Source organism: Gordionus sp. m RMFG-2023, chromosome 2 (genome assembly GCF_954871325.1).
Source record: "Gordionus sp. m RMFG-2023 chromosome 2, tfGorSpeb1-WG-v2, whole genome shotgun sequence".
NCBI lineage: Eukaryota > Metazoa > Nematomorpha > Gordioida > Chordodea > Parachordodidae > Gordionus > Gordionus sp. m RMFG-2023.
Window position 1 is genome coordinate 4,040,556 of NC_088776.1, and position 20,910 is coordinate 4,061,465.

Genomic DNA, 20,910 nt, shown 5'->3' on the forward strand with positions numbered 1-20,910 from the left:
TTCGAGTCCAGGGTTAGATTTATTTATATTTTTAATATTCCATTTATTAATATGTGCATAACAAGTAATGTTAAATTTAATTTATAATTTAAATTTTAAATGCTTAATTTAATCGCAGTCTTAATTAGAGGTCTTCATTGGGCGGGATTTTAACCCATAAGCCCGCCCGCCTTGCAGGCCATAGTTTTTAAAAATATACCCGCGGGCCTATTAGTTTAAAATTCTTTTAATTTTCAATATCCCAAAAAAGTTTTATTATATTACCATAAAAGGAAATTTTAATTTTTAATATACAAAAAAAAGTTCATAAGAAACAATTTTTTTTATTCATATTGGCTTAAACGATTTTAAATAACAAAAATTTTAAATATTTTTTACCCGCCCGCCTGCCGTTCTTAAAATTTAACCCGTCCATCAGCTCGCCCACTTAGATTGGCGGGCGGGCCGAAAACCTGCCCAATTAAGATCTCTAGTCTTAATATCATTTATAATAAATTATTATTACCTACACTGCAAAAACATAGAACAGGGGCGTCGCTAGCCTTTTCAAGGGGCTCAACTAAAAAAAAAATTATGGGGGGGGGCGTAGCCCCCCATATCCTCCATTTGCTGGCCGGGTTTTATACCCCCATAACCTCCATTTGCCGGCCGAGTTTTATACCCCCATAACCTCCATTTGCGGGCCGGGTTTTATATTAATATATTATACTTTTTAAAAATTCGCTAACTCTGAATAATTATTCTGAATTTCATATATTGTTATTTATTATATTATGCATACAAAATAAACTAGCATATAAATAATTAAAACAATATAAGACATTTCTAAAAATATTATTTTTTAATTCAAAATCTATTTATTAATGTATAAAATATTTTCGATTGCTAATACAAAAAAAATTTGCGTCTAAAGAATTACAAGTGATAAAAAAGGTTAATTAATACATACATTTACATATGCCTCAATTGATAATGGTTTTTAAAAACTACATATTATAAAATTAGAAACTTAAATTGACAAAATTTAAAAAAAATATAACATTCTGTTACCATTTTTAGACAATGTTTTATAGAATAGACTAATAAGAAAAAATTTAGGCCTAACCAAATCAACAATTCTTGGGAAAGAGAATATAAACGACCAATCTAAATTATAAAACTATATGGTGGTTAGAGATTCCTCTTAAATGACATGATAGAAGCTAGATAAGAAATTGAGAAAAAAATTGAGAGGTATTAAATTTCTAAGATTATCTTCCATTTTTAATGATATATAAATAAACAACTACACAGTTGACCATTATTGCTTATAAAATATGCTCTCAGCAGCTGTAATAATATTCTTAAATTACATAGCCACACAAATAATAGATGCTTGTTAATTTCCAGTCATCGCCATGACACTCACTACATTAACTTATATCAGAATTTATTATGCTAGATAAATTGATAAAACAAAAACACTATAAATCTTTAGAAAAAATTATGCAAATATATTGAAACCTTGAGTTATTTACACGGCAAGGATGTCATATTAGAAATGAGACATTTTGTAATTATAAAATAAGAACAAGAGTGATATCATGAAAGAAATTAAAATTTTATATATTATTGTCGCACCACCTCTAGTTGATATATTATATCTTAAAATAGTAGTAGTTTGTAAAAATATCAAAAATATACTAGTATTAAAAATTTAACTCAAAACTGTTTTTCAAATAATAAAAAAAAATATCTTACCTAAAAACACGTAATAAAGAGAAGAAAAGTTATCTAATTTATAACCTCCATTGTGGGATGAAATAATAAGACGTTTAATAATAAAATTATTTTAAATAAATAGATGGCTTTAAATATTTGAAAACAATTTATTACATATATTTATTATCAAAACCATTTATTAGTAAAATTTATTAAAATATTAACTGTAATATATTATATAACTGCCGTCTGTAAAAGTGGTATTTAACCTAATATTTTATAACCAATTATATCTTATAGAGGATTATAAACTATATGTTTACTTACTTTTTATATTAAATCTCTTATACTTATTTGGATTTGTATCTTGAAAATAATTTTAAGAAGAGGAATGGTAATTAAATTTAAATATCAATAATATAGTTGATTAGTGATTTTGAAATCGGCAAATTACAATATTAAATTTGTTAATTTTCAATTAATATTTATTTAATTAGGGTTATATATTAATTTAAATAATAAAAGTCTGTTGTAATTGTGGTAACATGCAAATTTACTAGATTAAGAAAAACTCCAGACAGGCAAATTACTTTTAAACAAAATTAAGAAGCCCAAATATATCATTGATGAGAGGTGTGTAGGGGGAAATTAATTCCTAATATTCACTTTCTAAAATTATGTATTCCTATCCTATTATATAGTATATTAATAAATTATCATTTATAATAAAATATTATTACCTTCCCTAAATTAAAACAAGATTACCAATAAAATGGAATTATAAAAAACCAAAAATTTTGAAAAATGGGAAGAGAAAAATAAAATTTTCTTTCTACTTTTTAAAAGGGTCCGGGTTTATGTTCAGCCAAAATACCAGGGATCGGGTCTGGGTACCCATTATAATAAAATGGTGCACAGTGGCTGCACATTATTATTAGGCTAATATTTTTTCAGTGAAGATTGATACCTATGTGTGAAAGAAATTGATATTTATTTTAATAACTTTTCCAAACATTTAAAAAAATTTGAGTATTTCTGTCCAGAGCACTTTTGTCATAGTCCTTAGGTTAGCAGAGACATAGTCAAACTGTGGCCTAATATTATATTTTCTTATGGGCCTGAGTTTTTGAAATTTTTTTACAATAGGCTTGGACTTTATTAATGGGCTTTAAATTTTTATAATTTAAATTTAGCCTATTTAAAACAGATGCTTACTAAACAAATATTGCAATTTTTCCTTCTAATGGTAAATTTTCAGTATTGTAAACTAAATGACTGCTAAAAATGCACTTAAATATTGTTTGTGTATAAATTAAATTTTTGGATATAGGCTTGGTTCAGTGGGAAAAATCTTTGAAACTTATTATTGGCTTTGGAATGTTTTCCAATATAAAATATGGGACGAGCCTGAAACTTAATTGTTTTTTTTACTGTGGGCCTAGTTTATGCTTAATCAAAAAATGCCATGAAGGTTTCTGATATCCAGGACACTTCTGACCAGTTACCACTTATTAGGCCTGGACTAAAGTTGGATTTGGCCTTTCTAGCCCTCATTAGACCAAATCTCATTTTTAAAAAATCCAAAACTGGACCCTATTTTATTTTTTTAATGAATTTGAATCTCAACTAAACTGAGCAAAAAAAAATTTTGGGTCTAGCTAGATCCCTAATTTTTATAAAGAATAAAAACTTGTTTATATATATAATATTTTTTTTCAATTTTAACAGATACATAATAGTCTTTATTTGAATTTTAACAAATATATATATTTTTTTTATTATATCAAAAAATGCTTTAATTACATTATTTTCCCAAAGAAACAAGAATAATAATATTTTAAAATAATAATTTCTATTTTTTTTTTCTGTTTGGAAACAACTTTGGATTCTGATGTAATGGATAATTTTGCAACCTAATTCTTTTTTTATTGTAAAGGTCCTCTTAACAAAGGAGATAATGATGTATAAAAATATAATTAGTTAATTTTGAATATTTTTTTTAATATCAATTGAAATAATATTTATTCAAATTTGTCAGGTATATAATAATTTATATTTAATTGCATTGACATAAAAATTACAATACTGAGATCTAATGATTGTATATATTATAAGTAATTATTTAATAAGAGGTCCATCTATATCCTAAATAATAAAGATTATGATAAATATAGGAATAAATAGTTTACAAAATTTATGTTCCTGAGATAACCAAATTTGAAGCGAATCAAATCACCCCAAAGCATTGATGTTTTACAGGAAGGACAACTTCCTTCAATAGGAATTATTTCAATCTCATTATTTTTTAAAAAATATGTTGACAAGCAAGTCAAATGGTTAACACAATCACAATCAGGTATGATACATTCAACTTTATTATCACTCTAAAATTTATATAAAATATATTGAATTTTAAAATTATACAGAAATTTTTTGTTTGCATAAAAAGCACAGAACCAAATCTGAATGGCTTGAAATATTTAGTGAATCTTTAAAATTTTGTTTATTTGATATCACAGGACCTTGAATTATGGGTATATGTAATGGAGGGGCAGAGTTTGAATCAAACTCAACCTGTAAACAAAAATTAAAACTTAATTAATATGAATAGTCACTTTATAATTTTCCTTAAGCCAGCAGACATTTAAGGGTAATCGTTTCCATGGAGGTTGATTTAACATATGACCAAAAACTCTTATATTATAATCATAAAGTTTTTCTCTTTTATTTTTAACTAGGTTAAGAACTTTTAAAGCTCGAGAATTCAAGGGATTTTGCCAGGCCCATTCAAATTTTAATGCAGAGATTTTATTTGGAAATCCAAATACAATTAGCACCATTTCCCATGGTCCTTTATTATTTGTTTTTTTGGCTCCACCAAAATCTATACCTTTATTATGTTGAATAATTCTCTTATTTGGATCATTTGTAAAGCCAATGTAAACTTTACCCTTATATTTGATATTTATATTATATAAAAGATAGCAACCAAAAAAATTTTCTATCACATTTTCCATATGGGTTTAATGTTTACATCTTTTTATAGAAATTATTATCGCGGAAATAGTGATAGAGAAGATTGCAAGCATGCATTATGGATGTGATGTGATTATCAAAATGTATTACTTTATTTAATATATTATATAATGATAGTTTATTTAGCATTAGATGACAATTGTTCTTCAGTGGCATGTCAAAGTTTGTATAAAAAATTCTGATATTTACCTTCATTTTATTATATAAATATTGCTTTTAACTAACATAATTTTTATAATTTATAATTTGGATAGAAAAGCAGTACCAATAAAATTAATTTTATTTTATTTTTAAAAAGTTTATTTTTATCACTCTGTTATATTTTCGTTGAGTTTATATACATTTATTATAATGATTAATATGAATGTACTAAATATGCAAAAGTATAAAAAAACTATACAAGGTTAAACATATTATTTTAAAGTAAAAGAAACTTTTAAACAAATTATTTTAAGGTAAATATTTTTACAAAAAATAAATTATTTTACACTTTGAATAACCTTTAGTGTTTAGTCAAAAAAGATAACCAAAATTTATATTATTTTTAGTTGTTGTCTATCCTAACATTTCCTTTTTTTTCCTCTACTCATAGTATTTGTTTATGCTTGTTCCTTGGATCGTCACTCATTGATTGCTGTTTGATCGTAATTGTTCTAAATTTCCATTATTCGTCAATTGCTATCTCATCATCTATTCGTCAATTTCTATCTTTGATCAGATTTCCAATATTTAGTCAAAATTTTCTTATATATATATTATGTAAGTATTTTATAAAAAAAAAATTATTTAATATTTATTTATAATTAAAAATTATAATATTTTCGATCTTAAACTTGATCTTGATTTTATATTTGCTCTTCACTTCTTCCCCCTCTAATAATTTGTCTACTCGGTCTAGAATTTTTATCTTTATTATAATGATTTATTGCATCCCCACCCTTTTGCCTTTTTGCCTATCTATCCAGTTACTAAATATTTTTTTTTTCGTTGTTGTTGACTAGTCATTATCTTCATCGTTGGTTTGTTCTAATCGCTAGCTTGTTATATCAAGTCATTATGATTATCGTCATATTTATCATCGTTTTTGTTGTTATCATTATTAATTATCATTTATTGTTATTATCATGGTTGTTAATTATTATCAGCATTAATTTATCTCGAATAATTAATTTTGGAATAATTGAAAAGATAATAATGGAATAAGCAATTAATATCGGAATTATGTATAGTATAAGAATAATAATAGTATATTGGTATTGAATCATGGAATATTTCGAATTGAATATCGAATATTAGAATAATTAATTTATATGGAATAATTAATATATATATAGGATCATACGAATTTCGAGTTTTACATCTATTAAATATTTAAGGTTTGAATTTCAATTCATTGTTTTTCAATTTAAAAAGTTTCTTAATATTATAATTCTTCTTCAAATTACGTTTTGTAAAGAAAATTTTAGACTCAAATTTTACGTGATACGTGATAAAACGCATTCGCCCTCTCAACGTTGTGGGAACAACAGAGCTACGCTAAGTTTTTCTCATTTCCATCTAACTGGATTATTAAAGTTATCGGGGAAGAAATTATGAAAAGCACTTTACACGTTTGTGGGCAAGCCGCACGTACTTGTACGCACAATAGTCCGAGGACTATCATTTAAACATCTGTGGGCTGATTAATAGGGAAAGGCCTAAAAAGACAGCTCACACCAATGGCCTCAAATTTTTATAAAATAATCTCCTTATCGCACCGCACTTCTAAATTTAAGATGTTTAATTTTGACATTGTCTCTCTTTATAATATTTTTATTCTTAAAAGTATCATCCTTTATGTATGATTTATTTAAGTTATGTTATCTTCAAAGTTATAGTTTCCTAATTTTTTTTGGTACTTTTAATTTAATTATATGATTTTCTTTAATATTTATATCATTATTTTATTCAATCACAAATATTTCTTTAAATTTTATCACATAATTTATATTTTTTAATTTATAAGAATCTATTTCATTTTGAACATTTGGTAATAAATTATATAATTCATTTTTGTTGAAATTTTTATTATTATGAGATTTATATTTATAATGATAATTTTTTTAATTGCTATATGTCTCTTTATAATATTTATTATTTAAATTTGTACTTTCATGATAATTTTTATTACTAAATTTATTATATTGACTTGTCATAATAATTGTCTGAATTCTTATCATGACAATTATTTGAATTTTTGTAACGATAATGATAATTATTATTTTTATAAGTTTTATATTGAAAATTAATATTAGAATAATTATATGAATTGATTTAGGTTTTCTATTATCTTTTTTAACGGTTTATATTTACATAATAATTTTAATCTAATTATAAGTTGATATTTTATCTCTATGTTCCGTAACTTCTATAGCCAAATATAAATTGTCTTGTAAACTTAATATTAAGTTTAAAATATTTTTACTACGTAATATGTCAAATATTCTTCTATTTAATCAAAAGATTTTTCATATTAATTAGATCCCGCTTTGGGTGATTTATTTTAATTAAATTATAGAATTTAAGTTACTAAATATGTTTTTAAATATTTTTACGACACATTTTTCATTTTTACGTGTTTTAGAATTAAATAAAGATAATCTTTCAGAATCATTTTTCATCTAGTTTTAACATGTTAGTTTCCATTTATGTATCAACTTCACTGCCCATATGATTGTATCCATAGTCATCACCAAATCATTTTGTTACTATATCTAAGAATTTTTATTTTTTATAGAAGAATTAAAAAAAAATTGAAAACATGATGCCACCATATAATTTGGATGGAAAATCACTACCAATAAAATTTAATTTAACACGTTTTATTTAAAAATTTATTTTTATATCACTCTTTTATAAATTTTTGTTGAGTTTATATACATTTTTATAATCATAAATATGAATGTACAAAATATACAAAAGTATAAAAAAACTATAGAAACTTTTAAACAAATTATTTTATGGTAAAACATTTTTACATAAACTAAATTATTTTACTCTTACCTTCAGTGTTTACTCAAAAAAAAGATAACCAAAATTTTATATTATTTTTATTTGTCGTCTATCTTAACATAATTAAACTAATTTACTTATACTAAGCTATACCACAGGTTTATTCAATCTTAAATATGAATGTGATTTTTTCGACAATATTTTATTTTTTCAAATTTAAATCATTTTTTGAGCGCGTTATAGTGTATTAAAATATATTCCTACAATACTACAATAATTATATTCGTAATTTTTATAAATGTGATATTAATTTAATAAATAAGCTATCGCGTGCATATTTGAGAAAAGGTTAAGATTATCAAATTTAAAAAAAAAAATCGAAATTAGAAAAAGGAACATCTAGATCTAAATTAACATTTACTACACCTTCAATTTAAATTATGATCTAGCGTCATACCCCTTCCAGAGTATTTATTTTAGTTAGTTATTAGATAATTAAATTTGAATCATTTAGATATATCACTTATTGATTTTAAAAGTTAAAATATATGAAAATGAAACATAAGGTTTTTATCTAAGTGAAAGAAATTTCCTCTACCATAGCCCATTTATTAAAATTTCTCCTGTCATATTTAACATTCTACGTATGATTGTATTTAATTGGTAGAGATTTTTGATCGTTGCCTTCTCATATCTCTGAACCTATTAATTAACCCTAACTCACATCTCTAACTTTAATTCTATTCTATTACTTAAATTAAATTACTTTGTTGTTTGTTTTTTTTATATTTTTATATAATCTTTCCAATATTAAAAATTCCCAGAAATGAACATCTATTGAGTTGAACTGTGTTAAATTAATGTCAAATATACACTCTTGCTCATGTGTCGCATTTCACATTGATTTAAGTGCAATATGTGGTATAATATGATAACGACATTCTTTTATTTCATTTATGAATTTTCACAAATATTTTTTTGTCTTTAATCATGATCTAATTCTTTTTTTTTTAATTTATATTATATTAATTTTTTGTATATAATACTAATTTCAATTAAAAGAAGGGTAATATAATTAAAAAACCTAACAATAAAATAAAAATTGTGTAATTTTCTAGTGTTTTTAAAAAGCCCGATTTGGGTAGATTTAAAAAAACGGCCAGATTAAGATTTTAGCCAAAATAATATTATGTAAGCCTCGAAATTTGGCGAATAGATGTCCAAACCTTTTTGATAACTATGAGCAAAATCTCCAAAATCACATAATATTATTTTGTTTATAACCTTAATCAGGCCGTTTTCAAAAATAGACTCGAATTGGGCTTTTTATAAACAATATAATTTTCCACATTCGTTCCGTGTATTAATGATTTATAAGTGATTATTTTTACAATAAAAAAGGTAGTCAAATAAAACAGTTTGAAATAGGCTATCCATCCCATAACCCATTTATAAAAAATTTAACGTAGATAGCTCCTCATATAATGTAAGCACCTAAGATTAAGCCAAATTTAAAATATTTAAACTTAAAATAAAAAAAAAATAGCATCTAAATATTTAATAATGTATTATTTTATATAAAGTAAATTATATTGTAAAAAAAATCTTGTGGATGAAGGGCATTGTTCATATGTTCAAATGTAAAAGCAAAAACATATTTAAAAGTAAATTAATAAATTTTTTTGATTTTTATATTTTTAATCAATTGTCTAAGATAAAACATAATTATAGATAAATAACAATAAAAATATTTAATAATATACTATATTCATTATATTTATGGGATTAATTTTCTAATAAAAAGTAAAAATAATATAATAATTAAAATTGATAATGTTATACAAGATATTAATCGTTATATTTACATAGCTAGTGTTGTAAACTAAAATACATTGCAGCCAAGTCAAGCTTTTTGGTCTAAAAATCGATTCAATTTTAGGAACGAGTCTATTCATCTGACTTCAAGTCATAATCGCGACTCGCGAATATTTCTGAGCTCGAGTTGTTGTGGACTCAAGTCATATTATATAATAATTGTTGTGACATTCAAATAAATACCTTTATAAAAAAATATATTTAATACAAATTAGAAGAATTATTACGATATTATATGGGATGTTGGTTAATTTCATATTATAGACTATGTAAATGAGGATGTTTCGAAGATGTTAATTTTAAAGAAAAATTATATATATATATAGTTTATAAAATTTTTACTTTTTAATTTTTTGTGAATAGAATTTTTGACTTTCACTTTCAATTTTTTTTAATTTTTAACATTAATTTTTTACTATAATCTTTTATAATGTTAATTTAATATATTTTTACTCTATAATTTATTATTTTATATTTAATGGAAATGAATAAAGGAAACCATAAATTATGTTATTAACATTTTTTTCATCCTTTATTCCCTTCATTATTCAATCAATCATTTTTTATTTGGATTCAACTATGCTTTTTACAATGATTTCTGTTTTACTTAGAGATAAGTAAAATATATGAAGACACTCAATTTTTTTATATAAAAATTAATCTCTCACAAATAAAAAAATATAATTTATTTTATTCAAAATTATGTAAAATATTGCAAACCTTAAAATTTAATAGTCATATATTGTGAGATTTATTCTAATCGACTCTCTGAATGATTTGATTACCAGCCCATGTTTATAATAATAAAAATGGGAGACCAATATATTAATTTTAGCTTTCTTAATAATATGTCTATAAAAATGTTGAACTGTCTCTTAAGAAGAATAGTTGCTAATATTAATTGTTACATCTCTATAGAACTTAGTCTTTTTAATTTGTTTTATAATCCAATTTTAACTATCTTCCAAAACAGCTTGATGAAATCAAGAACTAAACATTGATAAGATTTTTCAAATATTTTGTGGCTTATAAAATTTTTTATAAGTTGATTAATTATATTAAGACTAGATTGGATAAGAATTCACTGCTTTCTAAAAGGGGGAGCAGCTGTTAAATTACCAATGATGTTAGATTCTGTTTAATTTTTAAATGCATATAAAGGGTATCATAATTATTCGAAACAGAATTAACTGCTAGATGCCCATTGTAAATCAAGTACCTTTCAAACATATGTCCAATTTAGACACTATTTTATCTAAGGCCTCTTGAATTTTGCTAGAGGCTATATAAACTATATATCATGCTCTCTATATCGTACTGGCTTTATAGTGATAAACGCCAGTTTCACTTTTTAACGTTGTGGGTACGCAATTCCAAATGTTTTTTAATATTCGAGAGTATAATCGTTAATTATATTGCGCAAAGGCGCGTTGTCACACAATAAATCTTCCCAGTCATGGGATTGGCGCTAGTCTCTAAATGGCAAAATATTAAATGGAGGCAAACCTAATTACAAAATATATCACCCCTCCCCCTTATATGCTATAGTGAAATTAATAAAAAGAATCTTATAAATTTAGTTTCTTTCATGTCAATTTAGGCTAGGAAAAATAATCAAATATCTAATACTTGCTAATTATCAATCGGCAATTGTAATGGGCACTCCATTGGGATTGTTCAATGAATGAGATTAAAATATAATCTGGGAATTTTCAATAACTTTTAATGTTTGCTAATTATTATAAAGAATATAGTTGAAATTTGTTTACCTATCGAAAATATTATTTTTAATAATAATATTTAAAATATTTTCTAAAATTTTAAATGATTTATTTGAAATTTATTATTAAAATTATCCATACATGTTCTATACTTTTAGAAAATAAACAAATAAGAATAATAATAATATTTTAAGTGTGAAATTATAAAATATTATGGTAAAAAATTTAATAAAAACACTTAAAATTCGAGAAAAAAAAACTTATAGTTTTTTATTATTTGTTAATCAATAGGCATATCTCTTTTTAATTGATATTTATTAGAATAAAATAATCGATAAACATCATAATCATATCAATTATTGAATTTAAAAAGAATATAATTCAAGTCAAAAACTACCCCACAAAATCAATACCTAACCCCAAAAAATTAAAATTTACTTTCTCAAAAAAAATATCAAAAATCCATATTTACCCCCCAAAATGCCAAACAATTGTCTCCTACTCACCCCGGACATGTAGACGCTGACTGGCGCCATCGTTAACAAAATACAAACAATAATAGTGCAAATTTTTATAAGAAAAACCCAGGATTTAAGAATATTCAGTTTGCTGTGAATTTTCTCCTTTGCATCTTTTAATTCCAGTTTAATTAGGTCTAGAAATTCAAAAATAGCATCATGAAAAGACCACAATAATTATTTTACTTAAACAACTAAAGACTGATTTATTTTACAACGTAGTAGATCTAGGAGCTATTTTGGATTATAAATAAATAATATTACTTATAATTTTAATCTGCATTTCTTAATCAATGCTTTTAATTTATTGACAAAGCAAAAAATCTAGAATGCAAAATATGTATCTAAAACATTGTGCTCTTTAAATCTATTAAAAATACAAAATTTACAAATTTCATCTTTATTTAAAAACGTATATGCTTAGAAAACTGATATGACATTCCCGCAATTCAATTGGTCCTTTGTTTTAAGAATTAAAACAGGGAATAGTTAGTTTTAAAAATTAAAAATGTACAATATCATTATTATATTACTATTTTCTTTAAATCTATCTATTATACAAATTTAGCTAATAGTGTTCTTTTAAAACTATTTGTCCAATAAAAATCATCATACAAATGATAAGGTAATAGTAATTTCTATCATGTGATGCTAGATTTTATTATTTTTAATGATGATGATTTTATACACTACCCAAGATACCTCACCAGAAGACTTTAAAGATATTGATAATTTATGTTATACTTGATTTTATTTTAATAAATATTTATGTATACTCAAGGTCAAGATCCCTCAGATTTAGATAAATTAACAATAAATGAAATCTATCAAAATAAGAAATATAGCCTAGCCATTTCTTCAAAGGGTCTGGATTTAGACTTTCGCAGTATAAATGTTTAAATTATCAAATACATTTTGCTACAATAAAGATCTTGTTGAAGAATGGATCCATGTCATGAAAGTATGCAAACTTACTCGAAACTCTGGAGAACAATTTACCAGGAGGGCTTTGTGCCTTCCATTTTCAAAAAGCTTTAAGGAAGAATGCAATCCCACAATCTAATAAATATTTTAATCTTATATGAATATATAACTTCTAATAAGGTAATTTTTATGCATATAAATATTTGCATTTACATGAATACTTAGATGAATAAGATTGACAAGGAATTAGAATTTTCTCCTTAATTTGATGGTGGATGAATCAAAACTTATCTTATTGATGGACAAATAAGAAATAAGCCTAGATGAGGTGTGAATTATAAATTTACATATATTTTGAAGAAAGTTCAAAATTTTCATTATTCTTATTAAATATGTATAAAGTATATAACTTATTATCTTCATCATGAACAAATGATTGGAAAATGTGCGAATATGCCTTTTTCTATTTTTTAAAAAAATTTATTTACTCAATAAAAAATCAAACCTTTCTAGATGGGGGTTTTTAATATTAATTTTTTTTAAATACTAAGCTTAAACCAAAATATATATTGCAGAACACCAAAATAAACAACTATTATGCGAAATTATAAGTGAGAAGGATAAAAACCATCATGTCCGGATGTAAAAAAATTTTTAAAAAAATTGATAAATTGATATTTCTTTATTAGGTAAGACTCACAATAATTTTTATATTACATATTTTTCATAATATATTTGCTTTTCTCTAAATATTTATAGAAATCCTGGCAGAATGAACACAGATAATCTATTCCTCTTATTTGACTATTGATTAAAGAAAAGATTCTTTTAACTTTAGCATTATGAGCTGATATAGGAAAAAAATAAAACTTGCAATAATATAAGTTCATTAAATTGTTTAAGGATTGGAATATAAGAGAAATCTTTCGCTTATTCAACACATCAGATTTTATTTGTAATAAACAATTTAAAGTTACAAACTAGTTGAACAACTTGAAGCATTTGAAGAAACATTTTTATTTTTTTTTTAAATCTATAACTTTTCTAAATCAAACTACATGTGAAATAAATATAAAAAGAAAATATTATTTTATTTATTTAAAAAAACATAGGTTAAAATTATTTTAAAAAAAAATTTAGTCAAGGGGCTCATACACAAGAGGGGAGGGGATCAAGTTTGTGATTGTGATTAAAATTGAAGAATAAAAATTTAAATTTTATTTTCTGCTAATTTAATTCTTGGTAATGGGGTGAGAGAGTAGCTAAGGAAATATTGTCATTGGATTGGCCTATAGTAATGTTAAACGGCCCGATTTGGGTTGATATTTTAAAAAGGATCCGATTAAGTTAGTCAGTATATATTATTTTAGCCTGAATATTTTGCTCATAAGTGGTGAAAGGTTGGCCTCTATTTGTTAAATCACTAATATTATTTTAGTTAAAATCTTAATCGGGCTGTTTAAAACACTTGTACAGAAGTGTTTACACAGTTCCAATCAACACTTTGTAGAAAAATTATACGGGCTAAACACATAAATAAAAAGTAATAGGAGGGCTTAGCTCTTTTTATCCTCCTTACAAAATTATTGATGGGTGCTTATTTATCTATATTTGCTAGTGCTGTAAACATTTCTTCAAGTTCATGTTCAAAAAAAAGGAACGCGTTCACGTTCATAAAACCGTTCAAAATTTTATGATAAATTTTTTTGAAATTTAATTAAATATAAAAAAACTTATATTTTTTAATACAATATATTTTAGCCATGTTAAAAAATAATATATTTTTATTTTGATAATATAATATAATAAAGCGAATAAAAAGATATTTTTATTTATAAAAAATTTTTCTTATTAAATTTTAATAACAATTGTTTTCAAAATATTTATCTGATAGACAGGAACACTTGGCAGTTAATACGGAATTAGCTAAACTAAAAACGCGCTCTACAGGGGCAGATGAGGAGATTGCGGTATTATACTTAATAAACAACTCTTTTAACGTGGAGAATTAATTAAAAACATATTGTTTTGTTATTTGCAAAAAATTGAGATAAGTTATCCTCCTCCAATCCATTATCTACTCTCGACAAAATAAAGGATATCTCAAAATTAACAGTTCTCTAGGGTTTTCAAAGCATTTTTTTCTATAACGCTATAAGTTTATTTTTAATAGGTTCGTTCTGTGGAAGTTTTATCCATGGCCATAGAAGTTTGAATGCTGGATGTATAATTGCAGAAAGAACATATTCTTATATATATGTTCAAATCTTTAAAAAAAATAAAATATATGTAATTAATTAAGAGTGATAGGTTTAATACCTTTTATTAATCCCATTTAACACGGTGTCTAACAATGGTTGACCATATTTGAGGCCACTAATTTTTTTATTTTAAAATAGTATCGTTATTGTTGGGGTCAAATATCCCAAATGCATTATTTCTTCAAATTTAATAATTTAACTTATTTATATCATATAAAATCAAATAATTAATATTAAAATCAAATGTCGTTTTAAATTGGAACCTGAAGATTTTGACAATATAATACTTTTTGGCCATATTTTACAATTGGTAAGCATTGGATTAGTTCCTTCAATATAGGATGTTAATAAAAAACATTCATCATATCATATTTGGCCATAGTAATGATAATTCATCTGATTTTGTATTAAATAATATTCATGCTTATTCTAATCTATTAAATTAAAATATAAACAATAATATTCAAATTAATAATATGTGTTAAAAAAATAGAAATGTGAAAAGGAAATACACAGCCGATTAAAAAATATAAATAATACATTTTTAAAAAAAATTCGGCAATATTAAATTTTTCAAATAAATAAAAATAAAAATATTTTTAAAATTGAACGAACGTTAAATTCAAACGCGTTCGTCATAAAAAAGGAACGCGTTCACGTTCAAAGTTCGTCAAAAATAAAAAGAACTCCGTTCATCATTTTTTTCAAAAAAACGGAACGCATTCATTTTGAACTTGTTCGTTTAAAACACTAATATTTGCCTATCCCTGCTGATATACAATTTTATTAATATCTAACTTAAAATATTTATTTTACCAGTTATCCATTATACCTCATTTTTGAAAAAAGTAAGCATGTCTATAATATTTATTTTCTACATTTATTTTTTAATAGGGTAAAGAATATGCATCTTTATAATTTAACTCTTCAAAAGGCTTCAGGAATATGTATTGCTGTTCATGGCAATTTTTCTGGTTCAAAACAACAAGAAATAGCTATAAGTCGTGGCAAGATTTTGGAACTCTTAAAACCAGATTTAAATACTGGAAAGTTGCACACATTGCTAAGTGTTGAAGTATTTGGAGTTATAAGATCAATGACGCCATTTCGTTTGACAGGAGGCAATAAAGGTTACTTTTAAAAGTTATAAACATTATTTAATTAAATTTTGTTCAGATTACTTAGTGATTGGTTCTGATTCAGGAAGAATTGTAATTTTAGAATATAAGCAGCCTAAAAATGTTTTTGAAAAAGTTCATAGTGAATGTTTTGGCAAAACAGGCTGTAGAAGAATTGTTCCTGGTCAGTATTTAGCTATAGATCCCAAAGGAAGAGCACTTATGATTGGTTATTCATATTTTTTAAAAAAATATTGTATTCTTTTTTATAAATTATTTTATAACAAAATATAGAATTTAATATTTGAAACACCTAATTTTTAGGATTTTTACTACCTATATATAATATTAATAATTTAATACAATTTGATTAATAGGTGCTCTAGAAAAGCAAAAATTTGTGTACATTCTAAATAGGGATTCTCAAGCAAATTTAACAATTTCATCTCCACTTGAAGCCCACAAATCTTACAATTTATGTTATCATATGGTTGGTATAGATGTTGGCTTTGAGAATCCTATGTTTGCTTGTCTAGAACTGGATTATGAGGTTTTGATATAAAATTCAATTTGATAATTTAAAAAAAATATATTTTTTACATTTATGATAACTTTAAATGATGATTTTTTGTAATAAATTTAAAATAGTTTTGCAATTAAATTTTTCATTAACATTGCAAAATGTAAATTATCATTTTTTAACTTAAAGGAAGCTGATAATGATATAACTGGTAAAGCATTAAAAACTGCTCAACAAAATCTGACATATTATGAATTGGACTTGGGACTCAATCATGTGGTTAGAAAATATGCAGAACCATTGGAGGAAATGGGAAATTTTTTGATTCAAGGTAAATTATTCAAAATATAGTTATCTTGGGAAACAGTATTTTATTAATTAAATGAAATTATGAAAGCTGGGTTAGTTATATTAATTATATTACATTACCAATAACTGAAATGTTTAAGAAAAGGAAATATATCTTGATTTGATAATGTTGTCATGGAATTTCTTCAATAAATAAAGATGCAATTTTTATAAATAATCATGTATTTTTGAGCACCATTCTTTAAATTATTATATATATATTACAATCAATTTGTATAATCACAATCATTCAATACATGTATTGCCTATGTATAATGTGAAAATTATAGGATAGGTATTCTACACATGCTGGAACACATTTCCGAAAAATAGTTTATTAAATTTTATCTACATATATACTGACAATTCATGAATCGAATCACAAATTGTATAACATAAGATATGAAGTCCATAAGATTCATATACTCTTAATTATAAACTCATTTATTGAATGTGATATTTTAAATAAACTTGAGCATGTATTAGAGTACCTAAGCTTTATGAGTTTTAGACATGAGAAATCTATATTAAAAACGAATATAAATTTAAAATGGTTCAAAAGTTTATGATAAAATTGCACATGAGGATGACAGTTTCTGTCAAATCAAAATCTGCTAAATTTAAAAATTGCCCTCAGTAAATGATTGTAAAATTGAGAGACATATCCTAATATGGCATTCTAAATTATTTTTTTTTTCAAATTTTGGATAATATATTTTTATTGGTTTTTTAAAAAAATTAACCTCTCATTTAAGGGTTCTTTATATCTACTCCCATAATTAGAATTGATCGAGGTTCAGATATATTGGAACCTTATAATTTAAAAAAAACGACGTAGTAGATATACATACAATTATTTGGTTATCCCCTTTGTACATTATTAATGCTACAAATTAAATTTTCCTAATTTTTTTACTTTAAATGAAAGATTTTTAATTCAGAGGTTGGGGACTCAGACTAAACAAAAAAAAAGATTCTATTTCCTGTTCTTTGGAATCAACGAAAGACACTTTATTTCCAGATTTTATATTTTTGTACCATTATGTTCCTGTTACAGATCGACCAATTGTGAACTATTTATAATTATGTAGGAACGGATTTCGGTTCTATTTCCTACAGATTTTGAGAAACGTTTTAGTTCCGGTTTATAGTTCTGTCCCAGATACCCGGTTTGGATTTCGGTGCTTAATTTTGAACCGGTTTACGGGTTCCGGTTGCGAGCTTATTATATTTTTTATAAACATATTTTGTTTTTGATAATTTATAAATCAATAAAGTCCCCGGAGGAAACGAGGGTCCCGGTGGGGTGCTGATCTGTTGCGAAAATTACGTGATATACAAAAATTTGGGAGATCAACCCGACATCAAATTCCCGATCCCCAGGAGACGCAACGATTTGGACGATCCTGATCGGGGCATGCTGTTCGTTTGTAGCGCTACCCACAAAACGAAGGTTTAAATTTTTTTAGCGGTATTTTTTTATTTTTAAATTTTTAAAAATTGGGTACGAATTGGAGACCTGGAAAAGCCGTGCCTATTTTTTTGAAAACAAATCGAGTTCGGGCTGGGTTAGGCCTAATATTTTTTAAGGAAATTCGGGTGGGGTCAGGTTGGGCCTTAGAATTTTTTTTTAAAATATATCTAAATTTATCAATTTTATGTTGAATTTTTGTAAAATAAAAATATTTGATTTAATTTGATTTTATTTATGGAAACTGGACGGCATATAACCTGTATCGTTTATTTTGAGTAATTATAAAAATAAGTTTCTACATTTAAATAAATTTGGGTCGGGGCCGGTAATTTTTTTAAAAAAAAAATTTTTTTTTCAGGCCGGGCTTGAAAAATTAGGCCCGATGCAGATCACTAGTATGAGTTATGAATTGGATCGCTCAATTTTTTTAAGTGCCTCTCTAAATTCCCTAATTATTTTCACTATCAAGTCCGAGTTCTAGAAATAGATGTATTTAAATCTCTTTTTGTTATTAATCAATGGCTTAATTATTAAAAAAAAATGTTTTATAGCTTTTGGTATTCCAAATTATTTATATTCTAAAAAAAACAATAAGTTTATAAAAATATCCGAATAATGTCAAATGATACAGAAAAAGTCAGGTTTCGACTTGAAAAAAAAACTGATAATGGGACAACATATATTTGGCTTTAATATTAAATATTGGGATTTTGTTGCTAGTTAAATCAAGGGTGCTAAAACATTTTAAATATGTAATTTGACTTATTGGGATGTAAATGATTTTCATTCTAAAAAAAAGTTTTAAAAAGATGTCAAAATTATGTTAAATAATACAAAAAAGTCAAGTTTCGACTTGAGGAAAAAAAGTAATATCGTGAAAATATATTTGGCTTTAATATTAAATATTGGGATTTTATTGTTAGTTAAATCAAGGGTGCTAAAACATATTAAATATGTAATTTGACTTATTGGGATGTAAATGATTTATATTCTAAAAAGAAAGTTATAAAAAGATGTCATAATTATGTTAAATAATACAAAAAAGTCAAGTTTCGACTTGAGGAAAAAAAGTAATATCGTGAAAATATATTTGGCTTTAATATTAAATATTGGGATTTTGTTGTTAGTTAAATCAAGGGTGCTAAAACATATTAAATATGTAATTTGACTTATTGGGATGCAAATGATGCAAAAAAGTCAGGTTTCGACTTGAGAAAAAAAAAGTAATATTGGGGACATAGTTTTAACAAAATTCGAATACCAGTTTCTTTTGCAACTGAATGCTATAGATTTTTTTTTATTATCCAAGAATTTCCAATTATTTTAATTATTATTTTTAAAAATCATATTCGGCTTCTTGGGGTGGGGGGTGGGCTAAAACATATTAAATATGTTATTTCACTTGATTGGGATGTAAGTGATTTACATTCTAAAAAAAAGTTATAAGAAGATGTAATAATTATGTTGAATGATATAAAAAGTCATATTTTGACTTGGAAAATGTTTATATTTGTGTACCAATGACACATAATAATACCGAGGCCACTTCCATACACGACGTTTTTTCAAAACGTTTTCCGAAACACGTTTTTCGCAATATTTTTTACTTCCAAACAGCAACGATTTATATTTTACAGCTGATTTTTTTAAAAATGAATTTTATAACTAGATATTTTATTATGAGACATTATAAAAAAAACGAAAAGTAAGTATAATTTATAAAGAAATTAAATGAGAATTTAAATGATTCGCAATTCTTTCACTATCTTGGATTATCTAGGAATGTTTTTTATTATATACTTAACAAAATTGAAACTAAAATTATACATAAACAAACAAATGCAAAAACAACAATATCTCCTGAAAAGAGATTATTTGTTACTTTAAGGTAATATATTTAGTTATTAATATATATACAAACCATTTAATATACTTAAGAACGGGCCTTAATTATTCACAACTATCTTATAGTAGCAGAATAAGCAAAAGTTGCATTGCTACTATCATTCCAGAGGTATGTGATGCTATATGGAAAACTTTAAAAGATATTCATATGCCAATTCCAACTAGAGAACATTGGGAGAAGGTATTATAAATTTAGATATAAATATATTTTTAGATTGCCCAAGAATATTTTGAAAAACATGGATTTCCAAACTGCCTTGGCTCATTGGATGGTAAGCACATAAGAATAAAAAGTCCTGCAAAATCTGGAACCCTTTTTTATAATTATAAAGCTTTTAAATCTATAGTGTTACTTGGTTTAGCAGATAGTAATTGCAAATTTATATATATAGATGTAGGATCTTATGGAAAACAAAGTGATGGTGGCACTTTTAGAAATAGTAGTTTATATCAAATTAAATTTTTAATGTTAATAAATAAAATTTAGTAGATAATGTTATTATAATTTAGTAGATTAT

The 20,910-nt window shown here is 24.5% G+C and overlaps 2 protein-coding genes across 2 annotated transcripts in view; one reads left to right on the forward strand and one right to left on the reverse strand.

The window, feature by feature from the left end:
• Positions 1–3,672: 3,672 nt before the first annotated feature.
• Positions 3,673–4,728, reverse strand: LOC135924677 (structure-specific endonuclease subunit slx1-like). Its single transcript, XM_065459771.1, has 4 exons — positions 4,317–4,728; positions 4,126–4,275; positions 3,891–4,085; positions 3,673–3,846 (listed from the first exon to the last, which is right to left on the reverse strand). The coding sequence occupies exons 1-4, from the start codon at positions 4,716–4,718 to the stop codon at positions 3,820–3,822; spliced, it is 774 nt and encodes a 257-aa protein (XP_065315843.1). The 5' UTR covers positions 4,719–4,728; the 3' UTR covers positions 3,673–3,819.
• Positions 4,729–15,850: 11,122 nt separating this feature from the next.
• LOC135925094 (splicing factor 3B subunit 3-like) overlaps positions 15,851–20,910 on the forward strand; it is a 38,811-nt gene continuing 33,751 nt past the window's right edge. The window contains exons 1-6 of the mRNA XM_065460272.1: positions 15,851–15,875; positions 15,922–16,157; positions 16,204–16,374; positions 16,523–16,695; positions 16,855–16,996; positions 18,291–18,466. Coding sequence (XP_065316344.1) covers positions 15,932–16,157; positions 16,204–16,374; positions 16,523–16,695; positions 16,855–16,996; positions 18,291–18,466 — 888 coding nt within the window. The 5' untranslated portion in view covers positions 15,851–15,875; positions 15,922–15,931. The remainder of the gene's footprint in view (positions 15,876–15,921; positions 16,158–16,203; positions 16,375–16,522; positions 16,696–16,854; positions 16,997–18,290; positions 18,467–20,910) is intronic.